The sequence below is a fragment of the Panthera leo genome, chromosome B2 (assembly GCF_018350215.1).
Source record: "Panthera leo isolate Ple1 chromosome B2, P.leo_Ple1_pat1.1, whole genome shotgun sequence".
Lineage (NCBI taxonomy): Eukaryota > Metazoa > Chordata > Mammalia > Carnivora > Felidae > Panthera > Panthera leo.
Window position 1 is genome coordinate 89,162,810 of NC_056683.1, and position 19,018 is coordinate 89,181,827.

General features: G+C 48.7%; 1 protein-coding gene across 1 annotated transcript; it reads left to right on the plus strand.

Moving 5' to 3' along the window:
- The first annotated feature begins 9,405 nt into the window (after positions 1–9,405).
- PRDM13 (PR/SET domain 13) lies at positions 9,406–16,759 on the plus strand. Its single transcript, XM_042937363.1, has 4 exons — positions 9,406–9,549; positions 11,058–11,189; positions 11,491–11,611; positions 15,009–16,759. The coding sequence occupies exons 1-4, from the start codon at positions 9,406–9,408 to the stop codon at positions 16,757–16,759; spliced, it is 2,148 nt and encodes a 715-aa protein (XP_042793297.1).
- Positions 16,760–19,018: the final 2,259 nt, after the last annotated feature.

Below are 19,018 nucleotides of genomic sequence, written 5' to 3' on the forward strand. Positions count from 1 at the left end.
CACAGGGGCGCCTGGGTGGCTCAGTCGGTTAAGCATCCGACTTCAGCTCAGGTCACGATCTTGCGGTCCGTGAGTTCGATCCCCGCGTCGGGCTCTGGGCTGATGGCTCAGAGCCTGGAGCCTGCTTCCGGTTCTGTGTCTCCCTCTCTCTCTGCCCCTCCCCCGTTCATGCTCTGTCTCTCTGTCTCAAAAATAAATAAACGTTAAAAAAATTAAAAAAAATAAAATAAAATAAAATAAAATAAAATAAATAAAATGGGACACGTGCGCCTGGATGAAAACTAGCTTGGAGGAATCAAACTTAAAAAAATAAAATAAAATAAATAAATAAATAATAAAAAAAATAAAACCACCACATCCTTTAAGTCTCTTTGAATCTTCTGGTTCGTCCTCCTTCTCTTCCCTGAACTTGCAACCTATTTGTTAGGTATAAAAACAGGTCATTTGTTCAGTAGAGGGTTCCACAGATATTTACTGTGTCATTCATTCATTCATTCGTTCTGGTTGTATGCCTATGGATTGTTTATCAAGTTCGTCTCTCCTATTTCCTATTATCAGAGCAACAGATTCAGGTTTAATTTTGTTTGTTTGCTTGCTTGTTTTGGCACAACTATTTCATAGGCAGTGCTGCATACTTCATTCAGAGGCACAAAATATGTAGTTGACTTGCTCTTTGGGATGCTACCTATCAATGATGATTATTACCTGTATCGATTATTTCACTAAGTGCCGCCAAACAATAACATTTGTATTTTTAAACTCCTTCTTCGTTTATTAGCTGGATTATGTCTATCAAGCAAGGCTTGCCTCATCAATTATTCGTTGCCCTGAGGTACACACAAGGGTATCTTATTTGACTAAGTGGCTTCTGGTGTCAAGAAGTCCTGCTTCATTTACTATGTGATGTACAATTTCCAGCCTTGGGATACATAGTGCCTTATAGGGCCCAGAAAGTGGTAGCATAAGTATTATCATAAAAATACTAATAACTATTATTAATAATTAATCACTAATATTAATAACTAAGAATTATTAATTATTACTGAGTGCATTTCTGAGTATATCCCATGCCCTAAGTGCTATGTCAAGCACTTTGCATCAACATCTCATAATTTCCTCAACAACTCTGTGATGTAGGTCTTCTTATTCCGCATTTTTACAGATGAGGATATTGAAGAATAAAAATGTTACCCTTGTTCAAGGTCATATGGCCAATAAGTCTCAGAGGCAAGATATGAATCCAGGCGGTCTGACTCCAGGGCCCACTCTCAACCACTGGGACATTCCATGATCACTTAATGATCCTCATAGAGGACAACAGAGATGTTAAACCTTCTGAATGCAGCGTGGTCAAGTGAAAATGGCCTGGGCTTTGAATTCAGATGTGGGAAGAGGGGCTTCTGGATGGCTCGGTTAAGCATCCGGCTTGGGCTCAGGTCATGGTCTCATGGTTCATGGGTTTGAGCCCCACATCAGGCTCTGCACTGACAGTGTGGAGGCTGCTTGGGATTCTCTGTCTCTCTGCCCCTCCCCCACTTGAGCTTTCTCTCTCTCTCTCTCAAAATTAAATAAACAACAAAAAAAAGAAGGGCGTGGGAAGAATTTTATATCTATTATTTATCATGGGACCCTAAGCAAGCATCTTAACTTCTGAACATTTCTCATTGTAAAAGGTAATGAAATCTACTTCGTAGTGTCATTATGATGATCAAACCTAACAATCTGTTTTGTGTTGGGTATTTAAAAAATGATAACAAATGTATGCTGCTCAAAAATTAAAAGACAAATCACTCAATTAAAAACTGGGCAAAGAATTTGAATAAATAGTTCTCCAAAGAAGATATACAAATGGCAAGATGCACATAAAAGGATGCTTGAGCAGTATTCAGTTAGTCCTTAGGGAAATGCAAATCAAAACTGCAATGAGGTACCACTTCACCCCTGCCAGGCTGGACATAATTTAAAAAGACAAATAATGAAACATGTTGAAGGATATGGAGGAACTAGAACATGCATGTGCTGCTGGTAGGACTGTAAAATTGTGCAGCTGCTTTGGAAAACGGTTTGATAGTTACTCAAAAAAATTAAACATAGAATTATATGATCCAGCAATCCCACTCATAGGTATATATGCAAAAGAACTAAAACATATACACACAAAAACTTGTATGCAAATGTTCATAATGGCATTATACATAGTAGCAAAGAAGAAGAAACAACCCAAAGGCCTATCTACTGATGAATGGGTAAGTAAAATGTGATGTATCTCTACCATAGAATATTATTCATCCATGAAAAGGAACATACTGGTACATGCTATAACATGGCTGAACCTTAAAAAATTATGCTAAGAAAGAATCCAGTCATAATAGACCACATACTGTGTGGCTCCTTTTATATGAAATGTGCAAAATAAGCAAACCTTTGCAGACAGAAAGTACATTGGGGGTTGCTTAGACCTGGAAAGTTTGGGAACAAATGGAGAGTGATAGCTAATGGTTATGGGCTTTCTTTTGGGGAGAAGGGATGAAAATGCTCTAAGATTGGATTGTGTTGATTGTTGTACAACCCTGTGAATATAACTTAAAGAAACTGAACTGTACCTTTTAAATGATTGAATTGTATGGTATATGAATTATATTTCAATAAACCTGATTAAGAAAGAAAAATAGTGTGCATGTGCATAAAGATTCATCTTTTGTAATCTTACCTAATTTTTATGTTTTGATTATGCATGTATTTGAAAGGCTATCTGAATAGAAAAGTGAATTCCTACTATAAAATGAAGATATATAAAATTCAAACATACTTTCAGGAAACTATAATGTATCATCATTTAGTTATGGACATGAATAACATGAGTGATGGCATCGCATTTTTAAAAGTTTTATTTATTTATTTATTTTGAGAGATGGGGAGGGAGAGAGAGAGAGAGAGAGCATTTGTGCACGCATACCAGCAGGTAAGGGAGAAACAGAGAGAGAGGGAGAGAGAGAATTCCAAGCAGGTTCTGCACTGTCAGCATGGAGCCCCCGGAGGAGCCCTATCTCACTAACCGTGAGATCATGACCTGAGCTGAAATCAAGAGCTGGACACTCAACCGACTAAGCCACCCAGGTGCCCTGGCATTGGATTTTAAATCAGATAAATACATAATTGGTGGTGATATTAGGTGAATACACGGTATACTACTAGTGAACTTAACTGTTATTCAGAGATGTTGGTTATGAATCTGAATTTGGTTTTAGTTCTGACATAAGCTGGATATTTTTATTGTTTCCTATTGCTATCATAATGACCATACAATGAATTTCCTTTGCTCACAGGTTGTCTTAGGGGCAATAAAGGTACCTGCCAGGACAGCTTCCTCCCATTATGTACCACCTTCCGCAAGAGTTGAAAACTGGGTCATTGGTTGAAGGAAAATTCTGTGCCTCCTAAACACAGATTTAAAAACTCTTTCTTCACGAGGTGGAACAGGCTGAAGAGGAAGGTTTTTAGGTCTGTTGAGGAACTGAAAGAGAGAAAAAATGTTTGGCTCATCACTGTCTCTCTGTCACGTGATCATCTTCTCTGCCCAGAACCTCCTTTGTAGAAGTTGGAGAGCCTATCTTCCCACCGGGGCTCAGGTAGGCGGGTGGGGGACCTGGATTGGGTGGTGTCAACAGGTATCACTAGAGATAACTGGATTTGGGAGCCTAACTCTGAGTAGAGATCTAGTACGAAAGCCACTATTTTGCTTTCTTCAGATCCACACATCACCTTCCTTTTCTTTTTTTCCTCTTTTTCCTTTGCCCCATGCATGTTTTTAAAGTGAATTAAATCTCCAAAGTAACTTTATTTTTTAAATTTTTTATTTATTTTTGCGACAGAGAGAGACAGAACATGGGCAGGGGAGGGCCAGAGAGAGAGGGAGACACAGAATCGGAAGCAGGCTCCAGGCTCTGAGCTGTCAGCACAGAGCCCGATGCAGGGCGCGAACCCACAGACTGTGAGATCATGACCTGAGCCGAAGTCGGACGCCCAACCGACAAGCCACCCAGGCGCCCCATAAATCTCCAAAGTAACTTTAATTGGAAATTCATTCTTATGTTATCAAATCCAAAACAACAGCAAAAGGTATGCAGTAAAAATTCTCTGCCCATCCCAAGCTTAGACACCGGGAGTCTCTCACCCCTCCAGGGAACCAATGTTTCCAGGTGTATTTCAACAAATTAAGAGATAAACAAGGAAACCTAGATAATTCTGGAAATATCTATTCTCTCCCTCACCGTTCTTTTGTTCAGTATTCATCTGTCATTTCTGGCTTCTCTGCTCTCAGGAGCTGAAAGAAGTTGTCACTGCTCTCTGCGTAGACAATTGTCTCAGCCTGAGCTCCAGGCTAATTTCTAGCTTCTATAAGGCCTTGTAGCTTCAGCTCAGAAAGCCAACAGCCACTTCATAGTGAAGATTTACAAGAGACCATATATCTACATACACAGTCTGAACTTAGGTGAATACTTATCATTCTGCTTGTGTTTTATCATAGGGGGTATATATTTCACATACACTTTCACACATCAGGAAATATTTTCATTGACTGATTTGAGTGTGATGTTCTCTTTAACATAAAAACAACCCCATACTTTTGTTTCTTTTGACTTCTTTTTTTTTTCTAATTCAAATACTACCAAATTATTCTCGTGATTGCCCCAAGAGAGGGTATGTTCTTTAGGGGTGGGGATGGGAGGCAGAGATAAAGACGAAGAAAGCCAAACTCTTCAAGAAGCGGGGGGGGGGGGGGGGGGGGGGGGGGGAGGAGGAAAGGAAAAAAAAACACCCGGTCTGGGAATCTCAAGAACATCTTTATTTCGCCTTTTAACACCCCGCCTTTCTGATTAAAGAGTTCAGACCAGCTCCCCCGCCTCCGTTCAATTATCCCTCAGCATCTTTTCTCAGAAGCTGTCACCACCACTTGCTGAACCACAGCCCCATCGTGAGCCATTAGCCCGGTTCTGTTCCGTTTTGCTTTTCTTTCCTCAGTTTCTCCCTGCAAGCTTTATAAATCTCCCCTGGAGGAGGAGTATCCAAGCGGGTGGAAGTCTGAGCACAATGCAACCTGAGAATTTCTGTCACTCTCTGCATATGCTCCTAAGTGCTTTAATCCCAATTAGGGGCGGCTGACACACGGTCCTATTCATTCCCATCAGCTCTTGAATACATTTGCCTAGAAATGAACTTCACAAATAGAGGCTCTCCTAAATGTGCCCAACAGCAAGGAAAATCGAATTGAGTGCGGGCTCATTCGGCAGCGGCCGGCAGAGGAGCGTTGAATGTGGAGGTGCCCCGAGACATTGCAATTCAGCAACACGCTCGCTGACTTTTCTTTGCACCATGTCAACCGAAAGAACCAAGAAATAAGTTGGGGGAACTCCGGTTAAAAGGCAACTTGAGAGGCACTCTGAATACTTTTATTGAGCCGCTTCCAATGAGGGACTTAAAAAACAACAAAAAAGGCACCACAAAACCCACCAGCAGCGTCCGGGCTGCGTCCTGGCCGCACGTTTGGAGCCTACCGGCCGCGGCGCACCCACCGGCCTCGCAATTAAGGGGAAAATGGCCCCGTCGCCTGCGTGTCATCTGGTGGCGTTCCCAGAGCCCGTCGCCGCCGCCCTATTCAGACCCGGCCTTAATGTCCCACCCGCGCCTCGGGGGCCGCGCAGCTGGTCCGCGCTGACCCGCCGTCCTGGCCGGGGCGGACACCCTCGGGGGGCGCGGCCCTGGTCACCTCAGGCCCCAACTCCGCCGAGTCTCGCTCCCTCCCCTGCGTCTTCGCCAGCGATCCCTGACCTCGCGCAGCTCCCTCCATCCTGGGGTTCGATACTCTGCCGGGGTTGGAGGGGGGTGGGGTTGGTGACTCCTCAAACACGCGGGTCCTCAAGACAGAGGGTCTCCGGATGCAGCCAACTCGGCCCTCCCCACCCCCCCTCGTCCCCCGGGGACCCGAAGCCCAAGGGCTCTGCGCCCCGGCGACCCGCAGCTCTGCAGAAGGATATTCCGGAAGGAGCCGCTCAACTCGGCACCTACGGCCGGCGGGGCCCCTTTTTCTAGGCGGAGCCCAGCCGGGTCACACGTGCTCGGCGCCGGCAGCATTTCCAGCCCGGCACTCGGACGCTGCGCTGCGCGCGCGGGGACCGCCCCCCTAACGCTGCCGGGTCTGGAGCAGCGCCGGGAGCGGAGCTACTAGGTCTCCGCAGCCAGCAGCTCCGGCTGGCTCGCAGCACCCAGGCCTCGTTAGGGGCAACCTGTTATGGGGCGGGAGTGGTGCCCGTGCAGTTCCGCTGTGGGGAGCGAGCAGGGCCGCCCCCAAACCCTCCTCGTCCCGCACCTCGGTACAGGGGGGATTTCTCCTTAACGGGGCCCCTGGACGCCCATTTTAAGTCCATAAAAAAGCCGAGTGGAATGTTTTGATTGAGTCTCAACATTGTCTTTGAATAAGGCTGAGACCATGTAATTAATGTGTCTTTTTAATAAGGGACAATACGGCCGTTCAAGCTATTTAATTTCATTTAATTTTCCATCCCATTTGCTGCACAGCCCGCTTTTACTTTTAACACCCAGCCTTTCACGGCCCATCTTGCTCCACTGGGCACATTAGATTGGTTTCACCCTTGCTTTTTAGGGGAGAAAAAATAAAAGAAAATGTGTTCCTTTCCTCCTTTGTGGACAATTTATTTCACTTGGGGAACTTCAACTCTGAGCCACAGGACAGAATAAAACTCGGCGAGCTGGTGTGAATGCCTCTGGCGCAGTCCCTTTCTTCTCGAGGGGCTGGGAACCAGCCACAATTGGCTATATTAATAAATAACTTTCCTCACAGTCGGCCTTTACATGGTCCTATTGATAAAATTGTTCGCGTGTCGTTCACGCTTTTTCACTCATTAAGGAGGGCCGGGGAGGAGCCCCGAACCCAGGCCCGGAGCTCGCCCCTTCCCGCTCATGGTGCTGGTAATTTAAACTGGGTGTCATCCCGGAGTCGCCAGGCCAGAGGTTAGAGGGACATGTTCATGGCTTAAATTTATTGCCCTCGACTTCGGAGCGGCTTCCTCTCCTCCTCCCCTCCCCCGGCTTTTGCCATTCATGGGCCGCCTGATCAAAGGCTCCCTCTCCCTCGCCGGCAGCCTTCGAAGCCCTAAGAGGGGCAATTGGAGGATTAAGAGGAAAGATTGGTGGTAGCTCCCTCAGGAAGTGGTTCTGGTCACGGCGTGGCTGCGCGGCCAGAGGGGCCGCAGCGTGCGGCCGTGAGGACCTGCCAGGTGTCTGTCTCTGTTCTCCGCCTCAGCAGCCGCGCCTACACAGGCTTTGGAGTTAGCCCTGAGACCCGCCGTCCATGTGTCGCCGCACCGTTTGACTCGAGATGCTTGGACCTGAGACCCTTGACCGGGCCTGGATCCCCCGTTATCCTATAACCTCGAGTTTTGGAGCGCCATTCGCTCTACCCACAGATCACTGCTGTTACCTTTCGTAACACACCCCAGTGAACTGCGGAGTGGAAGCTGAGTACATCATCATTCCCATGTTATGGATTAGAAGAATGAGGTTCTGAAGTGGTTCACCGAAGTCTCCCTGAGTCTTGAATGCCAGAGCACAGACTGAAGGACCCCAAGTTTCCTGGCAGTGTCCAGTACGGCCAACGCAGGTCTCCGTCGAGGGCTGCTACGGGGCTTTCTTGAGGGCCTGGTGGGACAAACCGCTGAGTTACAGGTGTCGCCACCTTGCGTCGGGCCGCCGTTGTTAACCACAGTCACCTCTGCCAGGGACCTCAGAACCACACCTTCCGCGGGCAGAGACGGGTGGAGAATTCGGTGTAGTGGCTGTTGGGAGTCCTCTGCTCGAGTGTACGGTGTTTGGGCTTCCAACACAGGCCGGAAAACCACCGCCTCTCGGGCCTTTCCTGGAATACCGCGATGGCCCGCATCCTGGTCCATAGGATTTGGGGAGCGGCGCCCAGGATGGGCAGCGCGTGGCAGGCGCAGGCAGAATTGTCACAAACATCTGAGGAGCTCAGTCACTCCGCTATGTTATGAAAAGAACTGTCTCCGCACAAATCAGAGACTTCCCTTAAAAAAAAAAAGAAAAAGAAAAAGAAAAAAGACTGAGGAGCACTCTGGTACTCTGGTTTAACATTCCGGAGCACGCGCGTTCTCCTAGTTCATGAGTTGGACTAAAGGCAGGTGTTGCTAATGCCCGCCTCATCCTCTTTCCCGCAACCTTTGATAGACTGTCTCTCTTTTTTTTTTTCTTTTTAAAGTTAGCCCCAAGGATTCCCTCCCGTTTTAAAATGTAAAAGCAAATCCGGGCTTGAGTCGATCGGTTGGCATGTGAGGGGGACCTGATAAGAAAGACCCAGTCTTGAGCATCCCTCTTCAACCCTCTGGTGAGGACAAGGCACAGGATTGACGGCAAAGCCAGGGCCCCGAGGCCGCTTCCCTTTCCTAGAGAAAGTGCGGGTCCGGGGTGCACCCGAGGACGGTGGTGTACAACTTCCTACGTCTACCAAAACTAGTCGGGACGCTTCATATTTCGGGGCGAAACTGGACAGAAGGAAGGAAAAAGCGGTTCTAAATAGACGACTGGCCTGGACCCAATCCCCTGAAATGGTAATATGGTCGTTATTTAAAAAGTGTAGGTATTTTCTGGTGTTTTCCCATCAAGTACCTGCCTAATTTCTGTATGGCACACGCCAGAAATCAATAGAAGTTAACAAGTCCTCCAAACAGTCCCCATCTCTTTGTTTAATCTCCTTTACAATAAAGCCAAGGGGAGAGAATTAAAAATCTTTGAAGTAGACCAAGGCTCAAAGGAATCAGCCAAGTAGACTTAAAGTAGTCACTTATTTCCCAAAACTGGTTTGTCGGCGAACAATAAAAGGAAGTAAAATTTATGGAGAAATTATACAGTGGATTTGTCACTTAAAATATCGTAACTGTCTCGAGGACAATACCCCATGCTGAGGATTAATGGTCCCGCCGGACCTTTGATTCACCAGCGCCTTTTCTTCGCCCTTGACAAATTGGATTTTTAGGAATGGGAAGGTCGCCTGGACCATTGTGCGCCAGCCATTCAGAGGCCTCGATTATGCAGAGGGCTGAGGGAACTACTCCATGTGACCCTCTCGGGTGGGACTCTGCAGCTGCTGCGCAGAGCAACTCTCTCACCAAACTCCGCGCCCTTGCGCTCGCGGTGCCAAAAGGCGCCCGCCCTGATTGAAAAGGCGCAGTGCATGCCCGCCCGCGTCACTGCGCGGGCGGAGGACGCACGTCGGGGTGCGGCTCTCTGGCTCGAGCGCCGCTCGGGCTCTGTCACCCGAGCCCTGTGCTGCACCCAGCGCGCCCACGCGCCTGCCTGGCGGCGGCGGCGGCAGCAATGCACGGAACAGCCCGCGCTCCGGCCACGAGCGTGAGCGCCGACTGCTGCATCCCGGCCGGTCTGCGCCTGGGGCCCGTGCCTGGAACCTTCAAGCTGGGCAAGTACCTGTCAGACCGCAGGGAACCCGGGCCCAAGAAAAAGGTATTAGCCATTCCGACCTCCGCCTCCAGCCATTCGCCTCCCTTTGCCCTGGCCCTGGCAGTGGTAGGGCAAGCGGAAGAAAGGGGCGATTGAGTCGTTACCTGCCAATGCTGCCAGGTGGCCCGGGGACTCCAGTAACTTCTCGCAAGTCGCATTAACTGAGAGCTGGACGTGGGCCGAGCTTTGGGGAAAGGACGTGGCTGAGAGGGGACAGCGCCGGGGCGGGGTGCATGGGGCTGTTTACGTGAGGGGACCACTCAGAATCCGCGGTTTCCCTGAAGCTCCCGAGTCTCGTTCGGAGAGGCGTGTGTGTGTTGAGGGGGGGAGCCGGGTCTCCCCGCAAATGCGCCCTTTCTCTGTTACACAGCGCGCAGGGCGTTGAAGACTTTTCTTACCTTCTTCCCTTCAACGCGCTAATTTAAGGCTTAAATTCGCCTTAAAATAATTTAATCTCATGTGCTCCGAAAAAAACAATCTTTCGGAAACTCTCAGTTCTTAGCACGTACCCCCATCCCCACCCCCGCGGATGTCTGCTGGGGGTTTGGGGTAGATGGAGGGCGAGTGATCCAGGTAGTGGCTCCCCCTGGGGCCCCGACTGAGGGCGAGGAGTGCCCACCCGCCTGGGGCACCGGGTCCGCGCGTCTGCAGCCAGGCTTTGAGACTCCAGGGTCGCAACTGGGAGGCGTCGGGGCCGACCCGCCAGTTCTAACTCTCCGAACTTCGTATAGACCCCCGAGCAGAGTCGCGTTTTAAAGGCTCCCTTCCGCCCTGAGGCGTCCCAGCCGGCAAAGGTTCTCCAACAGCTACCGGGAAAAAAAGGCAGGAGTCCGGTAGGGGGTGGTGGGGGAGGGGGGGAGAGGACCTTAGCTTTGCCTAGTCGCTGCCTTGAGCTTTCTTGTAAGAAATTGCTCCCGCGCAGGGCCAGCGGGACCCGCATGTGACTCCCTACGCGATCACCCTCTTCCCCGCGGTCTAAAGTCTTCTTTACACGCGATTTAATTGCTTTTAAATAGCCGGCCATGCTGCGGCCGCGTTGTTCGTTCACACACTTTCGCTGCCGGACTCCTAGGCACCTCCGCATCTTGGCGCTGTGCAGTGAGCCTGGGGAGGCACGAGAGGGAGGTGAAGGAAACTCTGGGTTCTGGGGCTGACGTCTCTCTTATATTAACGACCGATCTCAGAACCGCAAGAATAGGAACTGAGCGGGGGCGGGGGTGCCGGACATCTTGGTACAAGACCACCCCCCAGCCTCTCACGGAGGGTGCTTTCGCTCTTGGTGTTGCCAAGGTGGGACGAGAGAGGGGATTGTTATAGTAGCCAGCCTCCTGTCTTCCTCCCTTCCTTAAGCAAGGGTCCTAGGAATTACCTTCCTCCCAGCAGCCCACAGAGGTCTGGCCAAAGCGAACTCAACCATTTTTCAGAGTCGGGTGGGGTGTTGGATAAACTTTCCCTCTGGATTGTGGGCCTGGCCGTGGCGCGAGGAAGAACGACCACTGCTTGTGTTGCAGGTGCGCATGGTGAGAGGGGAGCTGGTGGACGAGTCGGGGGGCTCCCCTCTGGAATGGATAGGGTTAATCCGGGCAGCCAGGAACCCCCAGGAACAGACTCTCGAAGCTATTGCAGACTTACCCGGAGGACAGGTACTGTGGGCTTCCCCCACCACTGCCAATTCTACCTACCTAACCGTTACTGAGGTGGCCATCAATATTAAGAACAAAGCGCTTTAGCTGGAGGTTTCATTTAAACGTCTCAACAACCCTCTAAGGCATACACTATTATTTCCCCCGTTTGAAGAATGAGGGAAGTGAGGTTCAGAGAGGTCCAATAGTTTTTTCAGGGTCACACAGCGTCAGAGCGGGGATTTGAACCTTTCCTTTTAGTTGCTTTTAGACCGATTACCCAGGGAAATGACAGCAAGCTGTCCCGTTCCTTGTGTCCCAGATCTTCTACCGAGCTCTTCGAGACGTCCAGCCAGGGGAGGAGCTGACCGTGTGGTATTCCAACTCCTTGGCTCAGTGGTTCGACATCCCCACAATTGCAACTCCGACGCACGACGAGAAAGGTACCGAGTCCGAGAGGGCCTCCGGGCCAGCGCGGGTGGGTGAGAGTCCAGCCCTTCTCCGTTCTTTGGACGCGACCCCAGGGCCTTTCTCTCGAGCTATGTAAAACTGAATTCATGCTCCCTGTCTGTGTGAGCAGAGAGACGACGTCACCACTACCACCTTACAATCAACAGTAAATGACAATAGCGACAATAATCTGGCTCGCGACGACACCGAAAAAATACTTTATGAACATGGGGGCTATCCTTTCCTATTGCATACCCAGAGACAATTATTTACTCAATTAAGAATCCATAAAGAAACCTTAACATATAATTAATCACATCATGAGCTCCAAAAAGCATAACTCAAACCTGGAACGTTTTTAGAAGGTGGAAGGGCTTCTCTTCACTGGTTTGAAGGACAGTAATGTATTTCCACGGGATTTTAGAAGCATTACGGTACTTACAGCTGGTCTGTTGGCAGGTACTGAAGCCCTTCCATTTAAATGGTATTTATTCATCTCCCCCTCCCTACTTAAATTGAATCTGGGTTGTATCCCAGTTTCTTCTTAGATTTATTTGATCCCTTCCAAAGCCAAGAGTGGATTTATGCAAATAAGGGGCAGTAACTAAAGAGAAGAACATTTTCAAACCTCCCCTAGAACACTGAAGAACACTGTCTGTGAAAAAAAAATCTGGGTGGTGCTACAAGAGTTCAGATCTTGAGACCTCCCTTTTAATTCACAAAGCTTCCATGACTTTCTTTTTTCCTTGTCAATTGTTAAGGTTTGTAATTTCTCCTAAAGACACAGTTATATTTAAAGTCAATATAATGAATGTTGTGAAACATTTTAACACGCTGTCCTCCCAGATTGCCTGCTCAAATCTCATCTGTCTAGAAATAGGGTTAAAGAAATTAATACAAATGTGGGAATTAAGAAACCATGAATAAGACAGAATGAAGCTTATTTAGAATGACGAATCACTTCACTTCAAAGTATCACTGTCTTGTGGGTAGACTTGTGTGTACAGTATTCATAAAACATTATCCTAAAGTAGCTTATTCCTTATACTACATTATATTAAATTCTTTTGTCAACTTCTCCCAGTAAAAGAGAAGCATGATAAAAGATCTGTAGTGGAGAACTCTGTAATCTGCCACTACAGGACAATTCCAACAGCTGCTGACCTTTAGGGGCCAGACATTTCTACACAGAACACCCTCCTTAGGCACTCTCAAATCATACAAAAGCAACCTGTTTGAGTGGTGGCCCTCGTGTTTTCATTTCAGCCAATTAAGCTTATGAACAGATGTCAGAATAAACACCATTTTCCTTTTGGGAATGCATGGGCTATTCTGAACCCTGACTGCCCCACCTTTGATATACTTGAAATCTTGGCAACCTCAGGGTTACACCAAGATGAGGAGGCAAAGTCACTCATGAAGTGTGTTTGACACTTTTGGCATGACTTGGATTTCAGAGTCCGGAGAAAATATCAGTTGGTTAGAATAAATTGAAAAAGGAACATAATGAAACAGAGAATTTGCTTAACTCTTGAAAAGATGAAAAAATAAGTAGGGAAGGCTGCTATTCTTCCACCATTGAGTAACTCCAGTGGGTTTCAATTCCATAGTAATTTTAAGGAAAATATGGACCCTTTGTTTTAGGAAGGAAGCTTACTTGGCTTTTTGATTGACTAGAGTCATTCCAGGGCAGCCTTTGAAAATTCCTTCTTTAAAAAGGGGCAGAGAGGGAGGTTCTGAACTTAGGAGAAGGGAGGTTATTTAAGATGTTACATCAGCATACCCAGCAAGAGAACCCAGGAAGTCTCTTCTTTTTTTCCAGATTTATTTTACAGGGATGTTCAATACAAGTTAACAGAAATACTGAAATGATTTTATTTAAGTTTTCCATGAACAATTAGGGTAGGCTCTCGGAGGTAAATCCTCGCCCCCCCACTCTGCTTTCTGCCCTACCTTGGCGTCAGCTGGAACGAACTGATCCTTGCATCTTAGTTATCTAGAGGGACTACTTGCTTTATGCAAAGCTGAAAGTAAAACACACGAAGGGAAGAAGATATAGAACTTTTTTCAGTTGTTTTTGTAGTAATGCTTTAGAAGTTTGAGCTGCTTGTGTGCAAGGGGGAAGGAATTTAATTTTTCCATTGAATTTAATAAGACAAACTTTGGGTACTTCCTTGTGGCTCAACTAACTTCTTTCTCACAGACATTCTTCAGTATTATCAAGCAACCATAACACCAAAAAAAGAAACCCAACTGCAAGATCGCTGTTTTCTGTCCAGAGATAACAAGACCGTTTTAAAGTGAAAATTAACTTCCACCATGTGATCACAATCTGTTTCATACCTGTGTCCCTCGATTGTGTTCCCAGACCTTGGCCAAATTAAAAACAACTAATGTTAATAATATTAAACACAAAAAAAGGCTTGACAGCAAAAACATGTATATAGTTCCTCGTAGAGAATTGTATGCTTACTAAAAGCTGAGTATCTTTATCATATCTATCTATATATTCATTTCATAAAAACTAAACTATCTTTTCCAAGGACTTTATTATTACGCCTGGACTGGTGCAGCTTTCTAGGAGTTAATTAATTACCAGGTGGAACAACTGAGAACATGATACGACATCATCCTTCAATTTTTAGACTATAAGGACATAGGGCGTTTTCTTTTTTTCTCATCAAATTAAATGGGGTTAAAGAGGAAATAAAGATACAAATAATTTTGAAGAATAGCAGATTATAGTCCCTATGTGGTCCTTCAGTTGGTCACGCTCCAGGGAAACCTCAGGCAAAATGTTTTAAGGCTGGGAGGCAGTGGGAAGGGTGGGTAATGGACATAAAAGGCATTGTTGTATGAAAAGGAATGATTACATATGGCCCATACATACAAGATATTGTCTCCCCTGGTAATGAGGCGCTCACGACCATTAGATTGGTCTTTGTTCAGTTTATCCAAACTCCTTGACATACGCCACCTATTCTGCAAACGCCAACAGATGGGCCCGGGCACAGCACAGCCTCAACACTTGATTTAAAGCAACAGCTGCTCTCTCTGCTCGTTTCTTCCCCCGGCCAGCCTGCCTGAGTGCTGCCCTCCCAAGGAAGATTTGCTCGGATGGCCCGGAGGAAGTCTTCGTTGGAAAGGCCCAGGTCACCCCTTTGGCCTCTGAGTAATCGCAGAGGATGGAGATGGTGACAAAGTTGGCCATTTGGGGCTTCTCGGAGTCCTTGCTACAGTGGGGCCACCGAACTAACTCACTCTCTGGGCCCCAAGAACACTCTCGCTCATACCTCTGGTCATAAATCTGGGCTTTGCCTTGGGTGCGCTTTCTTTCTCTTTCGCTTGTTCGCCTCTGACGGGGTCGCTTTCCCACTCTTTCTCGCCCAGGGGAGGAGCGCTACATTTGCTGGTACTGCTGGAGGACGTTTAGATACCCCAACAGCCTTAAGGCCCACCTACGTTTCCACTGCGTGCTCAGCAGCGGCGGGGGCCGAACCTACCTGCACCACGAGCACGCTGCTCGCCAAAGCGCTGCCCCGGGCGCGGATGGCCTTCCCTTCTCTCCGAAACCCCCAGCGCCCGACTTTGCCGCGGCCGCCCCGGCTGGCACTCTGCGGCCCCACTCGCAGGCCCCGCCGCCTCTCCAGGCCTGCGGAGCGCGGGAGAGTATCAAGCGCGAGGCCTCCTCTGCGCCCTCGGCCACGTCGCCACCCGCGGCCAAGTGGGGGCAGTCCAAGAAGAGCAAGGAGCAGCCGGACCGCGCCCTAGACATGAGCGGGGCCTCCCGGGGACACGGCCACTTCCTCGGCATCGTAGGCGGCTCCCCAGCTGGGGGCGGTGGCCTGGCCTTCTACCCCGGAGTGCGCTCGGCTTTCAAGCCTGCCGGCTTGGCCAGGGCGGCTGCGGCCGCGCATGGCGACCCCTACCGGGAGGAGGGCGGCGGCAAGCCTGGGTCCGGCTTGGCCTTAGGCAGGTTGCTGGGCGGGGGCCGGGCGGGCGGACGCCCGGTAAGCGGGGAGAACCCCGCGGCGGGCGGCGCCGGCCACCACCATCACCACCATGCGCACCACCACCATCACCATTCCAAGTGCCTGCTCTCGGGGGACCCGCCGCCGCCGCCGCCTGGCCTACCCTGCTCGGGGGGCCTGCGCAGCTTCCCTCTGCTCCCCGGGGCCCCGGAAGAGGCGTCAGCCTTCAAGCATGTGGAACGCGCCCAGCCAGCGGCGCCTGCGCTGCCGGGAGCGCGTTTCGCCCAGTTGCCCTCGGCGACCGGGCTGCCCGTCGAGCGCTGCGCGCTGCCGGCCCTCGACGCGGGCGGGCTCAAAGCCTACCCGGGTGGCGAGTGCAGCCACCTACCTGCCGTCATGCCGGCTTTTACCGTCTACAACGGGGAGCTACTCTACGGCTCACCGGCCGCCGCCGCTTATTACCCGCTCAAACTGCACTTCGGCGGGCTGCTCAAGTATCCGGAGTCCATCTCCTACTTCAGCGGGCCTGCGGCGGCAGCAGCAGCAGCGGCAGCTGCCGCTCTAAGCCCTGCGGAGCTCGGCTCCCTGGCTAGCATCGACCGAGAGATCGCTATGCACACGCAGCAGCTGTCCGAGATGGCAGCCGGGAAAAGCCGAGGCCGCCTAGACGCGGGGACGCTGCCACCCGCCGTCGTGGCGGCGGGAGGCGCTGGGGGTGGCGGCAGCGTAGGTGGCGGCGCCGGCAAGTCCAAGACCGGCCACCTGTGTCTCTACTGCGGCAAGTTGTACTCGCGCAAGTACGGGCTCAAGATTCACATGCGGACGCACACCGGCTACAAGCCGCTCAAGTGCAAAGTGTGCCTGCGGCCCTTCGGCGACCCCAGCAATCTGAACAAGCACATCCGGCTGCACGCCGAGGGCAACACGCCCTACCGCTGCGAGTTCTGCGGCAAGGTGCTGGTGCGCCGCCGGGACCTGGAGCGCCACGTCAAGTCCCGCCACCCCGGCCAAAACCTGCTCGCCAAGGCGGGCGATGGCCCCGGCGCGGAGCCTGACTACCCGCCGGAGCCTGGGGAGCCCAAGAGCGACAACGACAGCGATGTGGACGTCTGCTTCACGGACGACCAGAGCGATCCTGAGGCTGGAGGCGGCGGCGAGCGCGACTCATAACGAGTCTTCTCGGGAAAGGGTGGATTTGGGGGGCGGGAACGGAGATAAGAAGTTGGGGAGGGGCGAGTGGTTCTGTTTTGGGAGAAGAGAGGAGCTCCTGGAGAGTGAACCGGTTGACAAAACCGTTTTTATTTTGGTTGTGCGCCAGATTTGGAACAGTGAGAGGTCCCAGGTCCTATAGTGAAATTCAGAGCTAAGGTTTAGAAATGGCTCAAAGAAATCTGGCTTTTTGCGTAGCCGGAGCGCGTCGGGTCCCTGTGGACGCTTGGACTCCGCGGGTAGTCTCTCCCATGAACCACCCAGGAGGTCTGCTCTCAAGGTTTAGGATCGCATTAATGTGAACTTCACAGCGCCCTTGAGGGCGTCGATTTTAACTGCCATGTATTTTTAAATTGTTCTTTAACGTGGAGGAAATTGTGCCTTTTGAAACGATGTTGTGTGTGTGTGTGTGTGTGTGTGTGTGTGTGTGTGTGTGTGTGTGTGTGTGTTTACATTAGCATTTCACTAAATAGGCAAAACAGTAGTCAAAGTTCGGTAGACGTGACATCCATCCATCTATCCAAATATTTTCATTTCATCTGTTCTCGTGTCAAAGACTATGCCTTCCCGCATTGACTATATAGTGGTAGCAGGTGTGCAAATTGGTCAAGTTGCAATTATTTATAAAAGAGTAATGACAAATGTAAAATATCTAAAGCATGAATCTAAAAGCACGCAATATATAATTTTAAAGAAAATGTCTTATTTGGTAGAGTACAGATGTGATGTATGTTGTTTTACAATGAATGATGTACAGTGGATTCAGTATTTTGGTCTTGGTTCCAGTTTGTGCAATCTTTAATAAAAATAAAGATACACATGACAGTTTCTTCACTTAGCGATTTCAGCAGATCCTTTAAAGAAAGAGTTTAATTCGAAAACAATTTTCAAGAAGACTCCATAATAAAATGAATCACAGGACACTTGAAGACTTTGACTATTCATAAGGTAAATGTTAAGTGGTGTTGTAATAGGGAAATATACTATTTCCAATATGTGTACTTCACATGCTCCCAGATAGCGGGCAAAGTAACTGTTTTCTGAAATCGTGTTAATTATGCTAAGAGTTTTCATGTTTAGGAAAGAAGCTAATGAGTTTCAAGAAAAAATGCATATTCCTCATCAAAAAGAATTATGGAACTGTAGAATCACTGTTTCTTGCTATGTACCATTTTGACAGGGGTTTCCTTGGGAAGCAAACAAAGGAAAATTGCTCCGTGCTTTTTATGATTCATACACTTTAGTTTTCATTTAACAAATGCTAAAAGAGGATTGATATTATTGGAGGTGCTGATCTACTCGTCTGTGTAGTTTTCTTTTCTCCATGTACTCTTTCCAATAATCTCGTGCTGTTGATGTGTGTCCCATTTTCCTGAAGAGAAAATATACACTTCAAGGTCACTGGGAGGCCCATAATGAGAAGGACAAAGTTAGAAGCAATGACTTCATTTATGGGTATAAAAAATTAATACTAGTGAATGGAAGACTATCGTAAAGAATATATTTCTGTGGGCTAAAATTGGAAAGCACCCTCTCCCCTTCCTATGCCACTCCCCAACCCCGTACTCAGGGGAGCATTTCACTGAAGTTATGTAGAAGTGGAGGATGAGCCATCTCCTCAACTAAGGGCAGGTACCCAAAGAGCCCAGGTCTCTAGTACTCTTCCCAGAGGTTGGTGGGAAGATTCTTATAGGGCACCAAAAGATCTGGATATGATCCTGATGATTTTAACTCAGTTAAAAATGACCTTTATTTTCTGAATCCTGAGTACTGCAGCAGTTCCCACACAGCTGTCTCCCAGTTGGGAACATTGCAGATGTCACTGGATGACTGGCAGAGACTTTTTGTAATCCATCAGAGCAAGAGGCATGGGGGTGAGGTGAGGAGGATATCTGACTTTTACGGGGGCTGGATCAGCAAAAAAGATTTTTTCTATGAGAAAACTGATCCTGGGGATTACAGGTTTTTGGTGTCTGCTAACCAGAAGATGTTTTGCTTTGTAAAAGAAAACCCAAAGAGAAATAAAAAATATGTGTGAAGTAGCATGTATATATGGTGACAATGATACTACCATTTATTGAGAGCCTATTCTCTGCCAAATCCTTATGTTACTGCTATTTTCACTTCTTTCCTCCCCACAGAGGATGACCATGGGCTTGCCCCACGAGGTTCAGTGATGGCCCTGACAACAGAACTGGAAGCAAACCCACACAGCTGCCT

Bases quoted from the DNA above. Each gene is read 5' to 3' on its own strand.
- PRDM13 (XM_042937363.1), top strand. From the start codon at position 9,406: ATGCACGGAACAGCCCGCGCTCCGGCCACGAGCGTGAGCGCCGACTGC. The intron at 9,550-11,057 runs GTATTAGCCATT...CTTGTGTTGCAG, and splicing joins AACCCGGGCCCAAGAAAAAG to GTGCGCATGGTGAGAGGGGA. The intron at 11,612-15,008 runs GTACCGAGTCCG...TTTCTCGCCCAG, and splicing joins TCCGACGCACGACGAGAAAG to GGGAGGAGCGCTACATTTGC.